Here is a 20,481-nt window from a genome sequence, read left to right as displayed (position 1 = left end):
AATAAATAAATTAAAATTTGTGATGCATACCATTATAAATTGACGCATCTTACAACACCAACAAAATTTCTATCAATACAAAACCAAATCAAGCAAATTTTGTGTTAGTTTTAGTCATCAATGGCTGAGTAATTCTTAGCTTAATTTTTAAAATCCATGTTTAAATGTATATTTGTGATTATTGCTTACATTGTGTTTAATTGGAATACTTATGTTTTGTTTACTAAATTTTGTTTTTACACGCAGATCTGATTTAATCAGAGAATTAGATTCGAGCAAAAATAATTGGAAAATCAAAGTACGAGTTTCTCGCCTGATGGTCCTATTGGATAAGAAGGTATTATATCTTTATAAATTGCTAGCATTTATTAAATTTTTTTATAAACCTTTGTAGTTTATATTAATTAATTTTATGATTAGAACTAATTTTTTGTGATTTAGGTAGCTTAATCAAGTCATCAAATTAACTTAATTTTGATTACGCTCATACCTCAATTAAAGCCAACTTTGTACAATTCGTCCAAAATTAATTAAAAGAAAAGTTTACTCAATTAAATACTTTTCATTCATTACAAATAAGAAGCAATATTGCACGTATTGTCGGTGATAACAAAATAATGATTCAATTTTCCAAAATACTATTGTTCGGGCGATTAGGGACGATGAAAAAATTCCAATGCATAGATTTGATTTTGTACAATTACAATTTTTAGATCAATTTCACAACAATTTTTCACTTCCTGGTAAATATATTGGTTTATTTTATAAGACTATAACGGTTGCAATATTGCACGCATTGTCGGTGACAATAAAATAATGATTCAATTTTCCAAAATACTATTGTTCGGGCGATTAGGGACGATGAAAAAATTCCAATGCATAGATTGATTTTGTACAATTACAATTTTTAGATCAATTTCACAACAAATTTTCACTTCCTGGTAAATATATTGATTTATTTTATAAGACTATAACAATTATTTTATATAATTTTTTTTTTTGCTGACATGTTTTATTTATCCACTTTATTAGATGGAAGAGATATAGGTGTGAACGAAGTACATGATTCTATTGAAATAGAAGATAAATAGTATACATGTTTTTATTATTTTTTATTATTTCTATTTTTTATAAAAACAACAAATAATGATTTAGGTTTAAATTGTTCAAAAAATGAAAAAAAAAAAATTATCTTTTCACATTAAAGATTTTAACCTAATATGTAATCGATAAAATATCATATTTACAATTTTTTTTTTTTTAGTAATCATATTTACAATTTTTCATATTATTAAATTCAGTTGTCATATAACTAACAACAACGAATAAAATACAAAACAACAATAAATAAAGTCGCATAATAAATTACATTAAAAAAAAAGTTATACTTTTGTAATAGGCAATAACACTTTAATTAAATTATTATGTGTTTTTTTTTCGTCTTAAATTATTAAATAGTAAAATAAATCAAGTAATTATATATATATAAACTTAGAGTCTATAGGAAAATATCTTTTCTTGAGATTTATGTATGAAAATAAAAATCGTGCATCGCCACTTATATAAAAGTAACGAATTAGATTTGATATATCTAAAATTTTAATTCCACGTAGATTATAATCCACGAATTAAATTATTTTAATGAAAAAAATAAAGTAAAAATATAGGAAAAGATAAATTTATTAATTCAATACTACGAGTATAAGAAATCCAAAAAAAATATACTAAAAAATATTTAAATGATAAACGCATAATAAAGTTTGAAACCTATCATATAAGATAAATTTTTATAGTATTTATGATAAGAAATGTAAATTGTTCGTTAATTATAATTAAATTAAAATTTATGATACCTACCATTATAAATTGATACATCATACGACACAATTAAAATTTCGTATCAATAAAAAAAACACCGTGAAGCGAATTTTGTGTTAGTAATTTTGTGTTAATTTTTGGTCATCAATGGCCGGGTAATATGAAGCTTAATTTTTAAAATCCTATGTTTAAATTTATATTTAAAACCCTATCAAGCGAATTTTGTGTTAGTTTTAGGTCATCAATGTCCGGGTAATTTTTAAAATCTTATGTTTAAATTTATAGCTGTTATTATTACTTACATTGTATTTATTTAGGATACTTAACAATTATTTGTTTATGTAATGGCATACGATGTTATATACTTAATATATGGATGGCTTTGGTTATTTTTAAAGATGATGAAAAAATTCCAATCCATAGATTTGATTTTATATCGCAACAATTTTTCATTTATTGGTAAATATATTGATTTATTTTATATAAATGTAAATATTTAATTTATATCAATTTCAAATTGGCTAACATTTTTATCCATTGATGTAGTAGGTTGGTTGTGGACGAGGTTGGTGATTCTATTGAAATAAAAGATATGGTAAAACAATGAATAATGATTTAGGATTTAAATTATTAAAAATTTATCATTTCACATTAAAGATTTTATATGACGGAAAAAATATCATATTTACAATTTATTTATATTTAATAAATTCATTATAAATTATACTAAAAAAATATTAAACTTTTGTTGTCTGAAATTATTAAATACAATAAATCAAATAATTAAAAATTGATGAAAAAACCGTGCAACGCACGGGCTTTCATCTAGTATATTACTGATTTTTATAAAATTTTGTAAAAATATAATCTCTATTAATTTTTTTCAACTATTTTTTAGCTTTCTAAATTATCAATGTCCGTACATAATTTCCTCAAAAAATGTCCGTACATAATCACGAGCACACACTAGTATCATAATTAAATAATTTTTTTTGAACAAATGCCTATAAGTACTTTTGTATCACAAATTGATAGTCGTGTATATATTCATTTACGGTACTCCTTTGTTTCCGGAAAAGACCACACTATGACCTTTTGCTACACTATTTACATATTCACACGATAATTTAGAACTTTTTTATTTATATTTATTTAATAGAACAAAATTTAAATAATAAAAAATCAGTTCAAATAATTTGAGATTTTTAAAACATGGAAAATGCTATATTTAGGCAGATAGCCCTAAGGGCTATGTGTAAGAAACTAAAAGAGGAAAGTATTAATAAAATATATTCATTAATTACACTGATCTGTACGTGATTTTGTCATGCATTCCTAAGCTTATACCAAAAAGGAAAAGATATTAAATGCTTAGGACTACATATAGCATTACCCTTAAAACATAATAAGATATGACACACTTAGATAAATAATTGACAAATTAAGTTAAACCAAACAAAGCCTAACCAATGTTTTTACATAAGATATTGGGAATTTACTTCCTCTGTTTTTATTAAAAAGCAATTTTCTCATTTTTTAATTGTCAATGTTTAATTTTTATTTTCATTTAAATAAGAACTTCCTCCATTTGTTAATAATTGTAATAGTTAGTAATGCGTAACATCAATCATCTTTATTTTAATGCTGAATCGATTAGATCAATAAATGAAATGTTGATATTTTAAAATTATTTGTTTTCAATTAAACATAAGAACTTCCACTATTTGTTGATAATTGTAATAGTTAGTAATGCATATTATCAATCATCTTTATTTTTAATGCTGAATCTTTAGCGTGTTTGAATATTCAAAAATATAGTGTAGTTGAACTCCTCATGAATACAATACTTTTGGTTTATTTAATGTCAAAAAAAAAAAAAAAAAAAAAGTAGGATACTTTAATGTTAAACAAGCTTATCTACACAGCTCACCTCCACCGCCATCACGAGTGTCCATTTTATAAGTCTATGGAGGTTAACCTTAAAATTATATTGCAATGAGAGGTGTATTCCCTTAACCTAAAAAAGTAAACGTAACTTTTTATTTTCTTCAATGTTTTTATTATTATTATTATTATTATTATTATTATTATTATTATTATTATTTTTTTTTTTTTTTTTGGTAAAGGAGGAAACAAGAAAGCAAAACAGGAAAACAAACACACAAAATAAAACAAATTGCAACGAAAACAAAAGCAACTACTAAAACTTCTTAAACTCTTAGCTACGGTTACTCCTCTCCGGAGATAGGAACCAGCCTTGGCCGAGCAACACCACCTAGGTCCTCTAGTAAAACAGTACCAAGATCACTAGGGACCACCTCAAAAATCACCAACTTCTCCTCCGAGGTGACGCCAAAGTTGGCCAACCAATCGGCTGCTCGATTGACCTCACGAAAGCAGTGATCTATTGTTACCTCCCAACCTTGTCTTGCCATATATACATTTTCTTCAATGTGGGATATACATTCTAACACTACCCGTCATTTGTAATGTAGAACAAAAATTTCACTAACATATACAGGGCTGGAGCCAAAGGGGGGCTAGTGGAGGCTCGGCCCTAGCCCCGTGGCCCAGCTCGGCAATCTTCATATTCTGCATTCGGCACCTACAAAACTTTAATACTTCGTATAAACTTCTTGGGAAAATTTGTCAACAACTACCTTTTAAATTACCATTTTTGCGAACAACTACCTTTGTAACAAATAGTAATTTGGACCACTAAAATTAATTTTGAGTTCATTTTTATCTCCCTATTAAGAAGCTTCATGGAATACCATGTAAATGAAGCAACTTGATATTTATGAATTTGTGTATAAGCAATTAAAGATAGTGAGTACATCTCTTAGTTTATTGACAATCGTGATTAAAATACGAATAACGTACAACGTGAGGAAAACTATAAATGCGCAAGTTGATATCTTGTTCACTTGATCTACTATTGTGCTAGATTATGGGCTATAAATAGGCCATTTCAGCCACTGCCATAACCCCAATTACACAATTAAACTATACTTCTATAATAAAATAAATCCTTTTAAATTATTAAAAAAAAATAGTGATAAGTAATTTCTTGTTAGCTAAGTTAAATGGAGAAGAAAATTATAAATGGGGCTATTCTAGCTATATTTACGGTAATTGCAATATTGAGCTTTACTACTACTAATGCATCTGATCCTGCTCCCCTTCAGGATTTCTGTGTGGGTGTTGACGACCCTTATTCTGCAGGTCTGTTTATTTTACTTCTCTTGTGTTTATTTAATTCTTGTAATCCTTTAACTATTCGTATCGATAGAGTACGTACATATAATATCAATCCTGTAATTCTAACAACCGGCTTAACTTTTTAGTTGAAATGTTCATCGTATGTTGCATGAGAGATAGCACGGCGAGAAAATCATGTTCATCGTATGTTGCATGAGAGATAGCACGGCGAGAAAATACAAGTTTATCTCCTTGATATACAAAATATGTTTATCAAGTGGCAAAAATGTAAATAAATTAACAACTTTTTATAATATTTGAGTCCCACAATTATTGATTTATCTACAAAAATGTCCTGCTGACTGGACAAAATTATATTGTTGATTTATTCACGGCGAGAAGATCATTAGTGATGGAGTATATAATCAATCACGAGAATTTAACTAACTTAAGCTTATGACTGATCTGAGTTGCTTAGTAATATTTGGACGTATTATATATATATTTGCAACATATGAATATTTTATGTCTCACAAATAATATTTTCTTTTGCAGTGTTTGTGAATGGAAAGTTCTGCAAGAACCCAAAGGAGGTGACAATCAGCGATTTCTTGTACAAAGGTTTTGACAGGACTTCCGTCATTGACAACCCTCAAGGAGCAGAAGCTACACTGGTGAACGTTAATCGATTTCCTGGACTTAACACACTCGGTGTAGCCATAGCTCGTATAGATTTCGGACCCTTTGGTTTAAACACCCCTCATCTACACCCCCGTGCCTCACAGGCATTCGCGGTCATGAAGGGAACTCTATACGCCGGTTTTGTGTCCACTGATTACAAGCTCTATGACACTATATTGAAAGAGGGTGACATAATTGTGTTCCCTCAAGGTCTAATCCATTTTCAATTCAATCTTGGTAAATCAAAAGCTCTTGCAATCGCGGCTTTTGGTAGCCAAAACCCGGGAAGAGTTAATGTTGCTGATGGTGTCTTTGGTACAACGCCTGAAATTTTGGACAAGGTTCTTACTAAGGCTTTTCAAGTGAATAAAACCGTGATTGACCAACTTCGGTCGCAATTTTCGAATAGTAAGCACGTTTCAATCGACTCCGCAAGATCAATATTGCTTGAGACGTTATCTCAGAAACCTAAGGTTCTTGATGCTTGATGCAATGCCTTATGGGAAGGTTTGAACTTTGAAGAAATTAAAAGGACTACTGTATATGTCACGCTGCTTGATATATACGAAATAAATATCGGTTTGAATATATAAAAATGACTACTTTGTCATGATGCTTTACTTTTATTAAATTTATGTTTCATTCTTGTATGAATGATTGTGAGTTTGTACTGCGTACTTTGTATAAGGATTGTATAAACTCAATAAAGGACTACGACAATATAACTATAATATCGTACTTTCTATGTTACATTTTAATTGACAGGTATATTTAGATATGTAAACATGTTTGTTATTGCATGATTTCAAACATCAATTTTGGATATTTTTATGGCACTCATCCTTAAAAATACTACTACTACTATACTCAATTTTAATTGATTGACTAATTTTTTATTTATTTTTTGTTGGTCAAACTTAATTAAAAATGAATTTTCTGCTTTAAAAACTTATAATTAATTATGAGAATAAAAAAGATTTTTGAAAAATATAATACTACCTCTGTTTTATATTTTTTGCAACTTTAAAATATTTTATATTTCACAAATAATACCCCAAAGTTACAAAAAATGTAAAACGAAATAGTAATTAATATTCAAAATCTAATATTCCGTAATGATATTTTAAAAAAGAAAAAAACATTTTTAATAAGTTTGACCAATAAAAAAAAAAAATCAAAAATTAGCTAATCAGAATTGAGTATAGTGGTCACAAACTCTTGATTGTTGATTCAGGTCACAATGGCTCAATCGACAAACCAAAAATGACACAATTGTTCGGTTTGTATACGTGTATAATAATTTTATAACAATATGCATGATTTTAGGGCTCAATTGTGGTCGTTGCTGCAATTTGTGGGGCGCTTTACGGCTGCCATTGGTTTTGATTTGGCGATGAGGAGACGCAGGCTACTGCTTTTGGTGGTTGTTGCCGATAGTGCGAAGGAGGTGGTCTGATGTTAGGGGATAGCAGGGAGGTAGGGGTTTTTGCCTTTTTGGGGTGGTTTAGGTGGTGGGGTTGGTAATGGTGAGGTAGTGTTAATTAAGGGGTGGGTTAGTTACTTAACTAAGGGGCTAAATTAATTAATTTGTTAGTATAAGGTTACTTAACGATGAGTTAGCTACTCCCTTTATTCCTAAATAATTGGCATAGTCATACTTGACACACATGCATGTCAATGTTGTAGTTTGACTTTAGATATATATAATTATATATTTGTAAAAAATATAAATAAAAAGTTGATATTTTCCCGTCAAAAAAAAATAAAAAGTTGATATTTTGATTCTTTTTTTTTAGTATCGATTTAACAACATATTTCATGATTAAATTTGTTTTCTTTTTATACAATACTGATAAAATGATAGTGAAAAAAAAGGAGCTAAATGTGTCAATTATTTAAAAACGGAGAAAGTACAAAATTTGCCTATAAGGTCATTATATAAATTAATCCAAATTCACTCTATAGCAATTTTTTATGCCATATCCACTGTATAGAATTTTTAAAAGTTAGAGGCTACTATATAGAATTTCCCAAGTTCGGAGTATTATATGGCGTTTTGTGAATTGTGACACTACCAATTTCCTAATTTTCACTAGAATATTTCAGTGGTTAGTAAGTACATTAATGGCGGTAGAGGGTTGATGATGAAGGGCAGCAAGTTTGTGGGACCAAAGTTGGCGCGTTTAGACTTAAATGATGATGAACTAACACCATGCATATTGTCCATATATCTACCAATTATTTCCATAATTAAGAGTTGTTTTTCAACTTGTTACAGCCGTATTTTTAGTGAGATAGTGTATTTAGGAGTATTTGCACCTATTACGTGTTTACTTTATTTTGTGAATTTTTATAGATGATCGAAAAAGAAAAGAATAGGATGCAACTCGATTGTTTGGATTAATGGGACAGGTAAATGCGAAGTACAGAGTACATTTGTATATGTTCCATGACTTCCATCCGAATTTGATCAAATCGTTTCTAAGAAAAACTTGAACTATTGCGTGGATCACCTGTCTAAACGACGAGGATCAAACTTTGATCTCAAAGGGAAGTATTTTTTTTTTCCTCGACTTCGTGTCTTAGTTGTTTGTCGACCCCAAATCATTTTGGGACTAAAGCTTTGTTGTTGTTGTTGACTTCATGGATTAGTATCTCTAGGGTGCAAGATGAGAGAATTACAACAATACACTTGCTAGTAATTTTTTTGAGGAAAAAATAGACCCGTATACTTATAACATACTCATAAATTCTAAATACAAATGTAGCTCTACTACCAATTAATTAATATACACTTGATAATTTTTTTTTTTTTTTTTTGTAAATAAGAATTGAAAAAGAGTAGAATAATCTTCTAAAACTTTGGATTGATGACAGTTTGTAACAAATCATGTTAAAAAATAAGGAGGCAGACGATGAAAGCTCCGATTGACCGCTGATGATATAAATACTGGTGTCAAATATGAACTTTAGACATACGTTCGATAGGGCAAATGATATGAGAATCCATGACATATTTCTCATGATCACAGTATATATGTAGATGTAGTTCAAGATTAGACATTATATCATAGCAAATTAATCAAGCCACCTTCTTGCTTCTTGTTCTCTTAGTGAGTTTAAATTGAACCATTTTCAAGATTTTGTAGAACCAATATGCACTTACAAACTGTAATCCTGCAGCCATTGCCTGGACCAGAAAAAAAAAAAAAAAAAGGCGAATTTAACATGAGGTACAAATATTACGAGTAACATATATTATGTGTCTGCATATCTATTATACAATTGATGTATTTACTTGCAAATAATTTTAACTTTTTAGTACCACAAACTTGTACAAAAACCATTACCGCCCTTACTAACTTTATGAATCCAAAATTTGTTAGTCATGTTCGCATTGTTTTCACCCGTGTATAAATTTCATCAAAAATATATTCGAATATAAATAAAGTAACAAAAAGAAATAGAGGGATTAACCGAATACCTTGATTAGGAGTGGGTTATCGGCTGATAAGACAGCAAAAAAGAGGAAAGGACCTAAGACCATCCTTGCGATAGAGAATGTAACTGCAAACATTATCTGCCACACAATACAAAAAAGTCATAGTATAAGAGGTGATAATAGGGCAAAGTATTGGCCAAAAATATAATGGCCGATTATTTATTAGTTGGCCAATGTGTATCATTTAAAGTGATAGATACCGAAGATAGTATATTCACGAACAGTATAATTAATGCCACATCATAAATACGTTACCTTAATTATGTCCCCATCTGAGTACTTGGCACTTTGGCAGTTGTATTTGGCCTCTTTAAACATCAATTCTAATTTATTTATTTGCCAAAATATGAAAAATTGTTCATATAATACAATTTTCTTTGGTCTAAAATAATTAACAAGCCTATAATAGAGACATATTTTGTAAATTCTGTTTAGTTATTTAGAATATTAAGTTGTTAAATCTATTCAAACCTTGATTTTTTCTTGGATAGACTGTCCAATGATAGAAGCTGAAATTTTTATAGATTTTTCAAACAATTATATACAAAAATGTCTGATTATAGTAATCTCTAATTCTCTCTAACATAAATTATTTTCACAATCTCCAAGAAGTAAGTTTTTTTAGTAAAATATGTAAAATTATACCGTAATATATTAAAGTAATTATAAATTAAAATAATCTAGCAATATCCATCCATCGTGATAATATCTTTCAACTCCAATAAAATAGCAAAGAAAAACAGTCAACATCAATAAATTTTTATGTTGAAAAGTCATATGTAGCAATTAATTTAACATTGAGAGAGTACGTAAATTCTAGTGAAAGGTGAAAAATAAAAAACTTACATCAGCAGCCAGATTAAGATCAGTATCCCGGTATCCAAGTTCTTTGAGAAACTCCCTTAGATGTAAAAATGGGCTTGATATCTCTGTTATGAACAATGCTGCTATCATCTCTGATACACACTACAATTTGTTTTCAAACTAATTTCAATCTCAAAAAATAAGCTCGGATATAAATAAATGCATAAAAGATTTTGTTGAACATGGGTCTCAACGTTCACGTTAAATACATTTTCTTGTACGAATAAATCACACGTCAATAAGTGTTATTGGTACAAAGTATTGAACATAGCCTTAAATGAAAATAATAAGGGTACCTTTTGATACGAAATTCCAGCTACAATTCCGATAATGCTAACCAAATGATGAATCGTGTTATCAAGATTTGATTTTTTGTCAAATTGAGAGCATACCAAATCATATATCAGATACCCCATGGTTACTGCCAAGGCTTGCATCTACAATATAACACAAATAATTAAACCTCCAAATAAATAAAACCCGTAAAATATTCAAAGATAAATACTTTATTTGTCTTTAAAACCTTTTTCTGTTTAGACTGTGATTGTCTCGTATTATAAAAATATCGGATCTTGATCTTTTAGAGACGGGCCGAGGAGTAATTAAATTTTTTTTTTTTTTTTTTACCTGTTGTGGGTTGGAATTAGTGTTACTTGGGCAAACAGGGCAACTCCAATCTTTAACAGAATGAGAAGCTAAAGTAACAGCTAAAATTGCATGAGTTGTTGATACAATTCTGTTGCGAAACTCATATGAATAATTTGGGAGCAATTTTTTTGTTAACATGAAATAGGTACTCCATGATATTACTGCCAATAATGTTGTGTTCACCATACCATCTTCCATTTCAAAGGGATTTTTTTTAATAAAAGTTTTTGAATTTTGGAGAAAGAAATTAAAGAAGAAAGGCAATGGAGGAGACAAAGGGTAAAATATGAATTAAAGAAAGGGTTGACAAAATAAGGTCAAATATATAGTAGAGGTGGGAGCTAATAAACGGTTGAACATTTAATACTTCCCCTCCTTTTATTTAAATATTGAGATAATTGGACTTTTATATTATTATATTTAGGCAGTCTCCTTTGATCGATCATCTGCTATACTTTTCACGAAAAATAGAGTTATTATTGTGATCTTGTTAGATATGCTTGATCATATCAACTACTTCCTCCTTCCCAATATATAGTTTATGTTTGTGTTTTTCCACGGTATTTAAGAAATAAGAGGAGAAAGTGAATGAAGTACATAAATAAAGGTGAAAAGTACAATTATAGACAAAAGTTAGAGAAGTGAAAGTAAATGAAGTATATAAAAAAAAATGAAAAGTACGGAGTACAATTATAGACAAAAGTTAGAGAGAGAAAGTGGAAAAAAGTACAAAGCATGTGGAAAATTCAAAGGTAATTTAGGAAGTACAATGAATAAAGTTAAAAAAAAAAAAAAAAAAAAAAAAAAGGTTAATAGTCTTTACATATTATCCAAAAATAGAAACAGGAATAACATTTTGGGTCTCTAAAATTGAAAATAGGAACTATAATATGAGATGGAGGGGTATTTTATAATCTAAAACACGTATTTATAAATAAAAATTTGATTGTTAACGTTGTGGATTGGATATCGATAATCTACATGTATGTATTTTAATGAATTAAATTAGGTGTTATGTGGGAGATTAGTTGGTCTTGGTTGGTTGGTTGGTTGGTTATAAATAAATTGAAAGGTACCGGCTAGCAATAAAAATGGTGATTGTACAAGTGCATAAGTTTATAAACATGCTTCTCACGCTCAAGAGTTTTCTTGTTACATTTCATAGCTTATTCAGTATATTGAGCTGAAGTACAGCTAATTTTATGGTTGAGGTTAACTAGTTCTTATAGTTCGTTGCAGAAATTTGTGTTCATTACAACATTTACACAAGGGTAGGTAATGATAATAAAGATTGGGATAAATTGGGATAATATAAGGGGAAGTAATGAAGATTGGGACAATTTTTGTTAGATGGGAGTAATTGAATTATTGGAGTACTGACGTAAAATAAATATATAATGGTGTATCGGTGTTAGATTGGAGTAGTAAATTTCGACCCAACTTAAATTAGTCTTAATTAACTTATACTCCGTATAATAAAGATTATTTAGAAAAATGATACAGCTAGCAAGTGAAACTAATAGTAGTGAGGTAAACCGATAAACCGACTAGTTAACAACTAGTCAAGAAATTAATAGGAGAATAACTAAAATATATACTTCACCATGATGAATTACATTCCAAATACAATCCATAGATCAGAATTCACCCAAATGAGTGTATTGGTGTTACTTGCATGATTTTATAGAAGTTAAATTACAAAAGCTGGTCATGTATGTGCATCATAAATCTAAAAGACCTCTTTTTAAAAAAAAATTAAAAATAAATAAATAATAATAAAAAAAAAAAAAGTGTGTAAAAGAAACTTAAATGACAAATAATTTGGATTTGATAGAGATTTATATGTATAGGTGGGCAAGACAGCAAGTCTTCAATGTTTTTTATATGTTTAGTTGAAATTATTGCGTGGCAAATTGGATGTGTGGCTCAATGGCTGCCAATTGCATTATTTACATATATTTGCTTTTGCAATTTTATATACTACTGCTGAAATAAATGCATGAAGGATGGCATAACAAATCAACAAGAAGGAAAATTGGTAAAAATTAAATAATTTGGAGTACAAATTATGAGGGATATATATGTGGAGAATAGTCTAAATTATGATGACTTGCTCTAAGTAATATGAACTACTAACATATGAATTATATGGTAATGATATGTTTTATAATTTTCGGTTCAAAAATATAACGCCCTTCAAGTTATTTCAATTCATTGCCCTTTATTTTACCTTTCGTTAGATTCAAATCCATCATTTTCATCTTCCATGTAAAGAAGCATGCAAGATAATATAGTGAATAATATACGTAATAATAAAAATACATATACCTCCGTTTTATATTATTTCCAACAAAAGAATAACTTATATTTTGTATCTTATAAATAATACCCTTTTATTACATATAATAAGAAATAGAGGTAATAAACACATTATATTTAAGGAGGCAGAGAACATGAAATTGCGTAGAGTTTATGGTAATTTAGTGTTGCAACAAATGTGGAGAGTGCTTGATTTGTCTTGTCTTCATTCTTGAGATTCTGTTCATTATGATTTAGATGGAGTTAGTTGGTGAATCATTTTATTTTATTATGTTGGGGGAGGAGAATTTAGGGGGAGAGAAAGTGAGAATTGAATGGGAATTTTTCGAGATGGACTTTGGTAGGTTTTTATTTAATTTTGGTGAGATTACTAGAATGTTCCCTAACATTTCACCAAAGTTACCATTTTGTTTAGTTTTAAGTATATGTAAGAAAATAAGAAACAATTTGACTTTGGGTCTTTGGAAATATATCACCCTTTTATATGGTGTAATCCTTGTAATTTTTTGTACTCCTTCGTATTTAAATTAGTAAAACATTTTGGCTTTTTACACTTTTTAATTAATTATTTTGACTAAGGTTTGTTATTAACTAAATATGGTTTTGTGGGCACTTGTTGGAATCGTCTCAATAAATAGTTTGTTAATGTTAAATTGTTATAATTTTTACTTATTGATAATTAAATATATTATCAGTCAAAGTTTTGGAATGACATACGTGAAAAAGAGAAACGTTTCATTTATTTAAATTCGGAGGGAGTAAGAAGTGAGAGAGGCGGCCCTTGAGCTTTTGAAAACTCCATAGCACCTTTTAAAATATCCATTGATAAGCTCTTCGAATTTTAGTCGAATTCACAAGGTTAGCAGATTTTGAACTTTTATTATGGATGAAAATACAAATTTACCCCCCACCTACCTTCTCAAAATGATAACAATTCCTCCTTGAGAAACAGATTTCGTTTCTCATGTTGAAAAACTTGTATATTCTTGTCAAATCCTTGTTCTGAAATCTCCATTGAACATCTTTTCGAATTTCAGTCGAATACTCGAATTCATGAAGCTAGCAAATTGTTAACTTCTAATCTTCTCCTCCGTAACCAAACTAAGTTTGGTCTAGTGGAAAGGAGAGCACCTTTCAACCATGAGGTTGGAGGTTCAATCTCCACTAGTGACAATTTGGGGATGAGATTCCCTTACTTTCCCCCCGCTCTTCCAAATTGTCTAGCCTAGTAACCAGGACTGGGTTGACCCGTGAGGGATTCTGGCCCAGTAGGGCCCTTCATCTTACCAAAGAAAAAAAAAACCTTCTATTCCGTATTATGGCTGAAAATACAAATTCATCCCAACTTACCTAGTCAAAATGACAACAATGCCCCTTCAAAAACAGATGAGAAACTTGTATTTTCTCGTTAAACCCTTGTTCTCCTGCACAACAGCACAAAGCATCAAGCTTATGAGTTATGCACAAGAACTTGCTTGAAATTTCAACTCTACGAATTGGCTTTCTCAAGTTTATAGTTTTCGCAAATGAAAGTTCATACCATACCGGCGGCACAACTTCCGAAAGCTCCGGCGTTAATCCGGCGAAATCTCCGGTGTCCCACTTCACCAAAGTTCCTAACTTTATCGTCATTGCAAACTCCATCGTCAACAACTCACTTAAAATCTGAAATTGAGAGCAAAAAACTTGAGTTTCCTACCAAAAAAATGTTTATTCTTGGCATGGGTTATGTGGGTCAATTCTTTGCTCAAGAGCTCAAGAATGAAGGATGGTACTTAATTTCTCCTTTTTATTTATCAATTTGATTATTATGTTACTCTTTTGTTGATATTTCTTATGATGTTGGTCTTATTTTGATGATCATCAAGAAAATTTTGGGATTTTTGTGATCGATGTTGTTTTGAGGTATTAATTAGGCAAAGTGAATTGAAGTTTTGGTATTGGAGTTTCGTTCATATGCCATGTTAAAAGTACTGGTAATCTTTGGAGTTTGGTCATTTGGGTTGGATTGGATAAAGTAATGCATAAATTTTATTAAGTTTTTAGCAATTTTATGACTTTTATCTACTGAAATAATCTTCAATGATGGTTTTTGCATTGATTTCTAATTCTATAGTTATGTTTATGTGGGATTATTAGTGTTTATAATGTATGTACTTACAAGTTCTTGGTTGCTCGAATGCTGTTAGACTGTAAGTTGCCTCAAGAGGTTGCTAACATGAGGAAGTTGTAGGGAAGTTGCAGGTACTTGTATGAGCGATGCAAAGAAAAAGGTTCTTGAACAAAAGGGATTTGATACCTTTGTTTTTGATGCAATGGAACCAGAGTAAGTGTTTACTTTCGTCTAGTTGTTTTGGTATTTGGTTTTTCATGCTGTTGAATTGCCTGAAAAATGATCAATATTCAAGATTTCGATAGTCGGGTTGTTGATGTTTTTCCTGAATTGATGAGGGGGATCTTAAGTAGGATGTGCTGACCATATCATACTACAACATTGTTTTCCCTGGAATGTTTTATCTAAAAAGTAGGGAGCGTAGTTTAAGTTTCATTGAAACCTGTTTATAAGACCTGAATTGCTTCATTTGGAATTTCTTGTTTTCCCCTTGTTATGGAGGGGCCTAGACTTCTGATGGTTTAGGTTTTAATGCCAGGATACTCTGATTCACTATGTTCCGTTTCTTACTGCCTCGGATCCTCCAATATGTGACTCAGATGGAAGTTCCTCGATAGACTAAAATGCTGTACTCACCTTTTAGTTTCCATTCCCCCAATTTTGGATATTGGTGATCCAGTAAGTTGTAAACTCTTTAATATTTAAAGTACTGAGATTGCCTCAGATAAGTGTACTCTTCATTCTCAGATTTATTTGTTAACGTGCTTGATGCAGATTCTTCAACATGAAGATACCTTTAAAGAAAGTTTGGTAGATGGAAATCTCCAGTGGCTTTGTTATTTGTCAACTACAAGTACGTGCTCTATGTTTTCATTCATAGATGTATATGAAGCATAGCTTTGAATTATTCCTGTGCTCCATACATTGATTCTGTCTACCTGGAAAAATGTTGTGCCAGTGTAAATAGGGAATCACATGGCATGGGGTAGGGATTGAAGAGTGCATCTTATTGTTTCCAGAATCCAGATATGATTTGACTTTATTATTCTTGTTAAATTTTGATAACCATATGAGCATTCCTTGACGGATGTGTTTCTCTAGTACATTGGAAGGGATTTATTGACAAAAGGTCTCAATAAGTCACTGTATAATGCAAAGGAAAGCTGCAGACTATGCTAACTAGTATTGTTTTAGACTAATGGACTATGAAACCTAGCTGAAGATTTTATTGAAGTATCATTATTCAGTTAAGATCTAATAAAGTTTTGTAAATAAGGCATCTTATTCTTTCTGTACAAACTATTTTTACATGCAGGTATATACGGAGATGCTAGAGGAGCATGGGTTGATGAAAAGTAAGCTTTTGCACAGTAGTTTTTTTGAATCAGAATTTTCTGTGATAATCATATCTCAGGTGACTTATAGATTCTTGATTTACCGCAGTAATATCCCTGAGCCTTCAAGCAATTTAGCCAAAATGAGACTAAAGTCAGAGGAAGGGTGGTTAAAGCTGGGACAAGATCTTGACCTCTCAACCTATGTATTTCGACTTGGTGGTATATATGGCCCTGGAAGAAGGTTTGCTGATTAATTGTCAATCAGTGATGTCTTTAGTATAAACTTTGAGCTATAAGTAGCTACTGCGGAGAATTTTAATGCAATTTATGTTGTATTGCAGTGCTATTGATACTATTCTAAAGAAGAAAGAAATGTCAGAACGTCAGAAGAGGAGAGCAACTAGAAATTTTACATCCCGGGTTCATGTTGCAGACATTTGTCAAGCTCTTAAAGCAAGCATTTCATTGCATGTCCAGAGGTTAGTTTCCTAGTTAGCATTTTTGGAAAATATGTCTAATAATTTAGCAGTTTTGATGAAGCATTTATACACTTAAGTGCATTAAGAAAATATTTGGAACTGGACTGCTTGATCTTCGACAGAAAGTGGACATAATAGTTCAGTTACCAACTTACCAAGCAATACTGCAATAGCACACTGCATGTGGTTCTCCAGCTGTTCTTTTCTATAATCTCCTGTTACTGTGGAAATTAACACGAACTTATGCTGCTAAGAGATCCCTACGAGACATTGGTAGTTTGTGTAGTGAATTCTAGAAGCACTGCATCCTTGGCAGCTTTTTAATAGCATCCTGAATTGATACTGTCGATCTGAATATAAGTGATGCTAAATTTAGAATAGCTTGATGAGCAAATTTGAAGGCTATAACTCTTGTGACATTGATTGCTGTATCAAAGGCCATGATACACCCCTTGGACATCACTTTTGAACACTAGTAAAACATCTAGATAAAGTAAGGTATTCTTCCCTTCTAGTGTTCTAAGGTAGCTCACATACATAATAGCTATCTTAAATAGAATTAAATAGACCTATTGGTAAGCTTGTTATGGTTCAAAACCAACTTTTATGACCCTTGGAGACACCCTCCACATTCACTTCGATTTTGGAAAAATCTCCCGAAATTGGTCCTTAAGTGTGGATTATAGCCTTCTTCTTGGTAATTTTAGACTTTTTTGAGCCCAAAACAGAAAGAGATAGGGGAGGTTCTAATGGGCCCCAGGAGGCCATTTGGGTGGTTGAAGTTGCCCCTTTGTCTTTGAACTCTCAACTTAGCCGATTACGTACACTCCTCCTTTCATCAACTTAAGGCCTCTACAGGCCTTTTGTGATAGTAGTGGCCGCATATGATTCCAAACTACATTATATGACCCCAGGATCTTTCCCTACCCTCACGTCAATTTACGATACTGGGTTACTGAAATTGGTCCGAACTCATGTATTATAGACTTCAAATTTGGTCTACAAAGAGCTTGTTTGGACCCAGCAAGATTATACATCAAGGTACTTTTCGGGGTTCCCAAAAGGCTTTGAGATGCCTACTTGGTGCCTGGAACCATCTCATACATGTCTTGGCCCACCCCTCTTAATCATGTCTTAAGATGCCTTGACTTGGCATTGCACGTTGCCTTGGTGTTGTTCCCTTGAGTTGGCCTTGCCTTGTTTTAGCCCTATGGCATGCATGGGAAAATTTTAATTGCAACTAGTAAGCCACTAGGGGATGGCCAATTGCTGAGGGACCTTATATGACTTTAAAGAGATTTTGTAAAACCAATTTTCGAATTCAATCAAAAGTAGCAATACTGGACAAAAGCTGTGCTAGATGGGGCTCATTTGACATCCATAACTCATGCTTGTGACGCCTATGAGACTTGTGCATGTATTCAATATTTTTAAGAGAATCGGCGAGAAATATCATGAGGTTGCTCAATGACCCTATGACTTATAGATGACACCAGACCTGATTATGCTCCCAATCTCCTATGAATAAACATAGCACATGCTTGTTCTGTTGTTAATATGGTGGGAAGTGTGGAGATTAGAGAAGTTTCTACATCTCCAAAGCAATCTCCCATGGTTGCCTAAGGACCACGCTAAGCTCTTACCTGGGTACATAATGGACATCTGATTTAGAGATGCCACTGGTTAAAAAAGATTTTGATTAAGTCCATTATAAAAACTAACACTCACACCTTTCAGAGCCTTTCCAGCGATCATTGGAAAAGCTCACAGAATCTAGGAGTGCTAATATAACAAAACTCAACCTCAAAACTCAAATTGTGAATCTAATGCATTGTAGATCCTCCGATACTGGCTTATTTATGCAATCTGGACCATAACTCATAACCTCAAAACTTTAAAATTCCTTATCCTTCACTTGCTTTTGAGTAGCCTCCAGCACTTATTTATGCAATCTGGACCATAATTCATAGACAATATTGGACCGAAAAAGGCCTGAGTTTACTCTTTTCAAAGGTTATACATAGTTTTGTAGTTCATACTCGTGAAGCCCTCTTTAAGCCTTTAAGGGTTGTGGAAAATCTTAACCAATTATTAGGGGATTGTTATCCAATAATCACCGACAACCCTGAACTACGATTAATTCACCTAAATTACTCTATGTTTGATTGTTTATGACACCAGTTTCAAAATTCATAGAAACTTGGACTCTCTTCCCAAGCATCCTAGCAAAATAGCACGGTTTCTCTGAAGGTCCCAAAGTGCAATGGAACTAAGGAAATAAGGCTACTGTTTTGAAACAAAAGGAACTAAGGCTATATCCAAAAGGCTGCTACTTCCAAAGATTTTTATGTCAAGTATGCTATGTTGCAATCCTATTGATACCATTTCAAAGATGTAATTACTTCCAAAATGTCAGGGAAGTAGAGCGCCAAGTTGTTTCTGCAGATATTAGCAGTCTATCAAAGCACATATATTAATCCAAGTTCAAATGTCGATTTTTGTAGTATGTTATTGTTGGGAAGTTACGCCCGTGGTTCCTAGGGGTCAATTACAGACATTAATGATGTAGTTTAAAAGGACTGTGAAGGGATTTGCTTGAATTAATCTTATTATCTGTTTATTAAAAACAGGATTTAGTTTGCAATGTATGGGTTAAGTGGCTCAGAGTCTCAGAAAGAGCACCTTGAATGAGTCTCGCACTTAATAAATGTAATCCTTACAATTCTTGTGCATAGACTTCACCCTCACAGGTTTTGCAGCTGTGGTCCTGTCTTCATTTCATTAAGCTGGATATTGTTATCGTGTAGGACATATACTTCTTCTCTTCGTTTTTTCTTATCTAGAGTGAGTGCGGGGATTTTGGAAGTGTATACAAATAGATTAGATACTATATACATATTGTAGAGGATGTTATATTCTGCAAAATTATATGACAGCAGTAATATACTTTGTACTAGGTTTCAGTTTTTGCATGTATTTTGTTTGCGCATTATGAGTGGTTGCCTATATAATTCAGATGGACCCTTTGGAAAGCCGACATTTCATCTACAATGTATCTATTCTACAGGAAGATTTATAATGTTGTTGACGATGATCCTGCCTCTAGAGCCGAAGTCTTTGCCCTTGCGCACCAACTGATAAAGCAAAAATGGCCTGGTCTGATTGGTGCTATTGATAACTCTATCAATAGCATACTTCTTGGGGGTGCAGAAAAACGAGTGAGCAATGCTCATATCAAGAAAGAATTGGGCGTAAAATTATTGTATCCTAGTTATAGATCAGGGCTCCAAAGTCTCATAGACAATATGGAGGATCCTCTTGTACGTAGTGATTAATTAATGTTTGTAATTACCCTTTCTATCAATCATAAAGATAGAAGCCCCTTTTGGCAATTAGAGGTTAACTACTTGTAGTTGGCTGGTTTTGTTAGCTAGTTCAGTTATTGTATTTGTTGTTTGTGTGATACTGCTGTGTAATGGGGAAAGTTACATTTTTCTTTTTTTTTTTTTAAAAATGGTT

At 31.4% G+C, this 20,481-nt stretch overlaps 3 protein-coding genes across 3 annotated transcripts; 2 read left to right on the top strand and 1 right to left on the bottom strand.

Annotated features, from left to right (window-relative positions):
- Positions 1-4,824: 4,824 nt before the first annotated feature.
- Positions 4,825-6,450, top strand: LOC110723233 (putative germin-like protein 2-1). The gene is made up of 2 exons (XM_021902572.1): positions 4,825-5,043; positions 5,575-6,450. Exons 1-2 carry the CDS (start codon positions 4,905-4,907, stop codon positions 6,186-6,188), a joined length of 753 nt encoding a protein of 250 aa, XP_021758264.1. The 5' UTR covers positions 4,825-4,904; the 3' UTR covers positions 6,189-6,450.
- A 1,626-nt stretch (positions 6,451-8,076) lies between these two features.
- On the bottom strand, positions 8,077-11,034 carry LOC110723276 (transmembrane protein 136-like). The gene is made up of 5 exons (XM_021902619.1): positions 10,694-11,034; positions 10,363-10,503; positions 10,049-10,168; positions 9,185-9,280; positions 8,077-8,890 (listed from the first exon to the last, which is right to left on the bottom strand). The coding sequence occupies exons 1-5, from the start codon at positions 10,910-10,912 to the stop codon at positions 8,783-8,785; spliced, it is 684 nt and encodes a 227-aa protein (XP_021758311.1). The 5' UTR covers positions 10,913-11,034; the 3' UTR covers positions 8,077-8,782.
- A 3,004-nt stretch (positions 11,035-14,038) lies between these two features.
- Positions 14,039-20,468, top strand: LOC110723275 (protein YeeZ-like). The gene is made up of 8 exons (XM_021902618.1): positions 14,039-14,804; positions 15,267-15,359; positions 15,746-15,824; positions 15,921-15,999; positions 16,462-16,501; positions 16,590-16,724; positions 16,825-16,962; positions 20,030-20,468. The coding sequence occupies exons 1-8, from the start codon at positions 14,560-14,562 to the stop codon at positions 20,295-20,297; spliced, it is 1,077 nt and encodes a 358-aa protein (XP_021758310.1). The 5' UTR covers positions 14,039-14,559; the 3' UTR covers positions 20,298-20,468.
- Positions 20,469-20,481: the final 13 nt, after the last annotated feature.

Source organism: Chenopodium quinoa, unplaced genomic scaffold (assembly GCF_001683475.1).
Source record: "Chenopodium quinoa cultivar QQ74 unplaced genomic scaffold, ASM168347v1, whole genome shotgun sequence".
In the NCBI taxonomy this organism is placed as follows: Eukaryota; Viridiplantae; Streptophyta; class Magnoliopsida; order Caryophyllales; family Amaranthaceae; genus Chenopodium; species Chenopodium quinoa.
The sequence above is the reverse complement of the archived record's forward strand: the minus strand, read 5'-3'. Positions and strand labels throughout refer to the sequence as shown.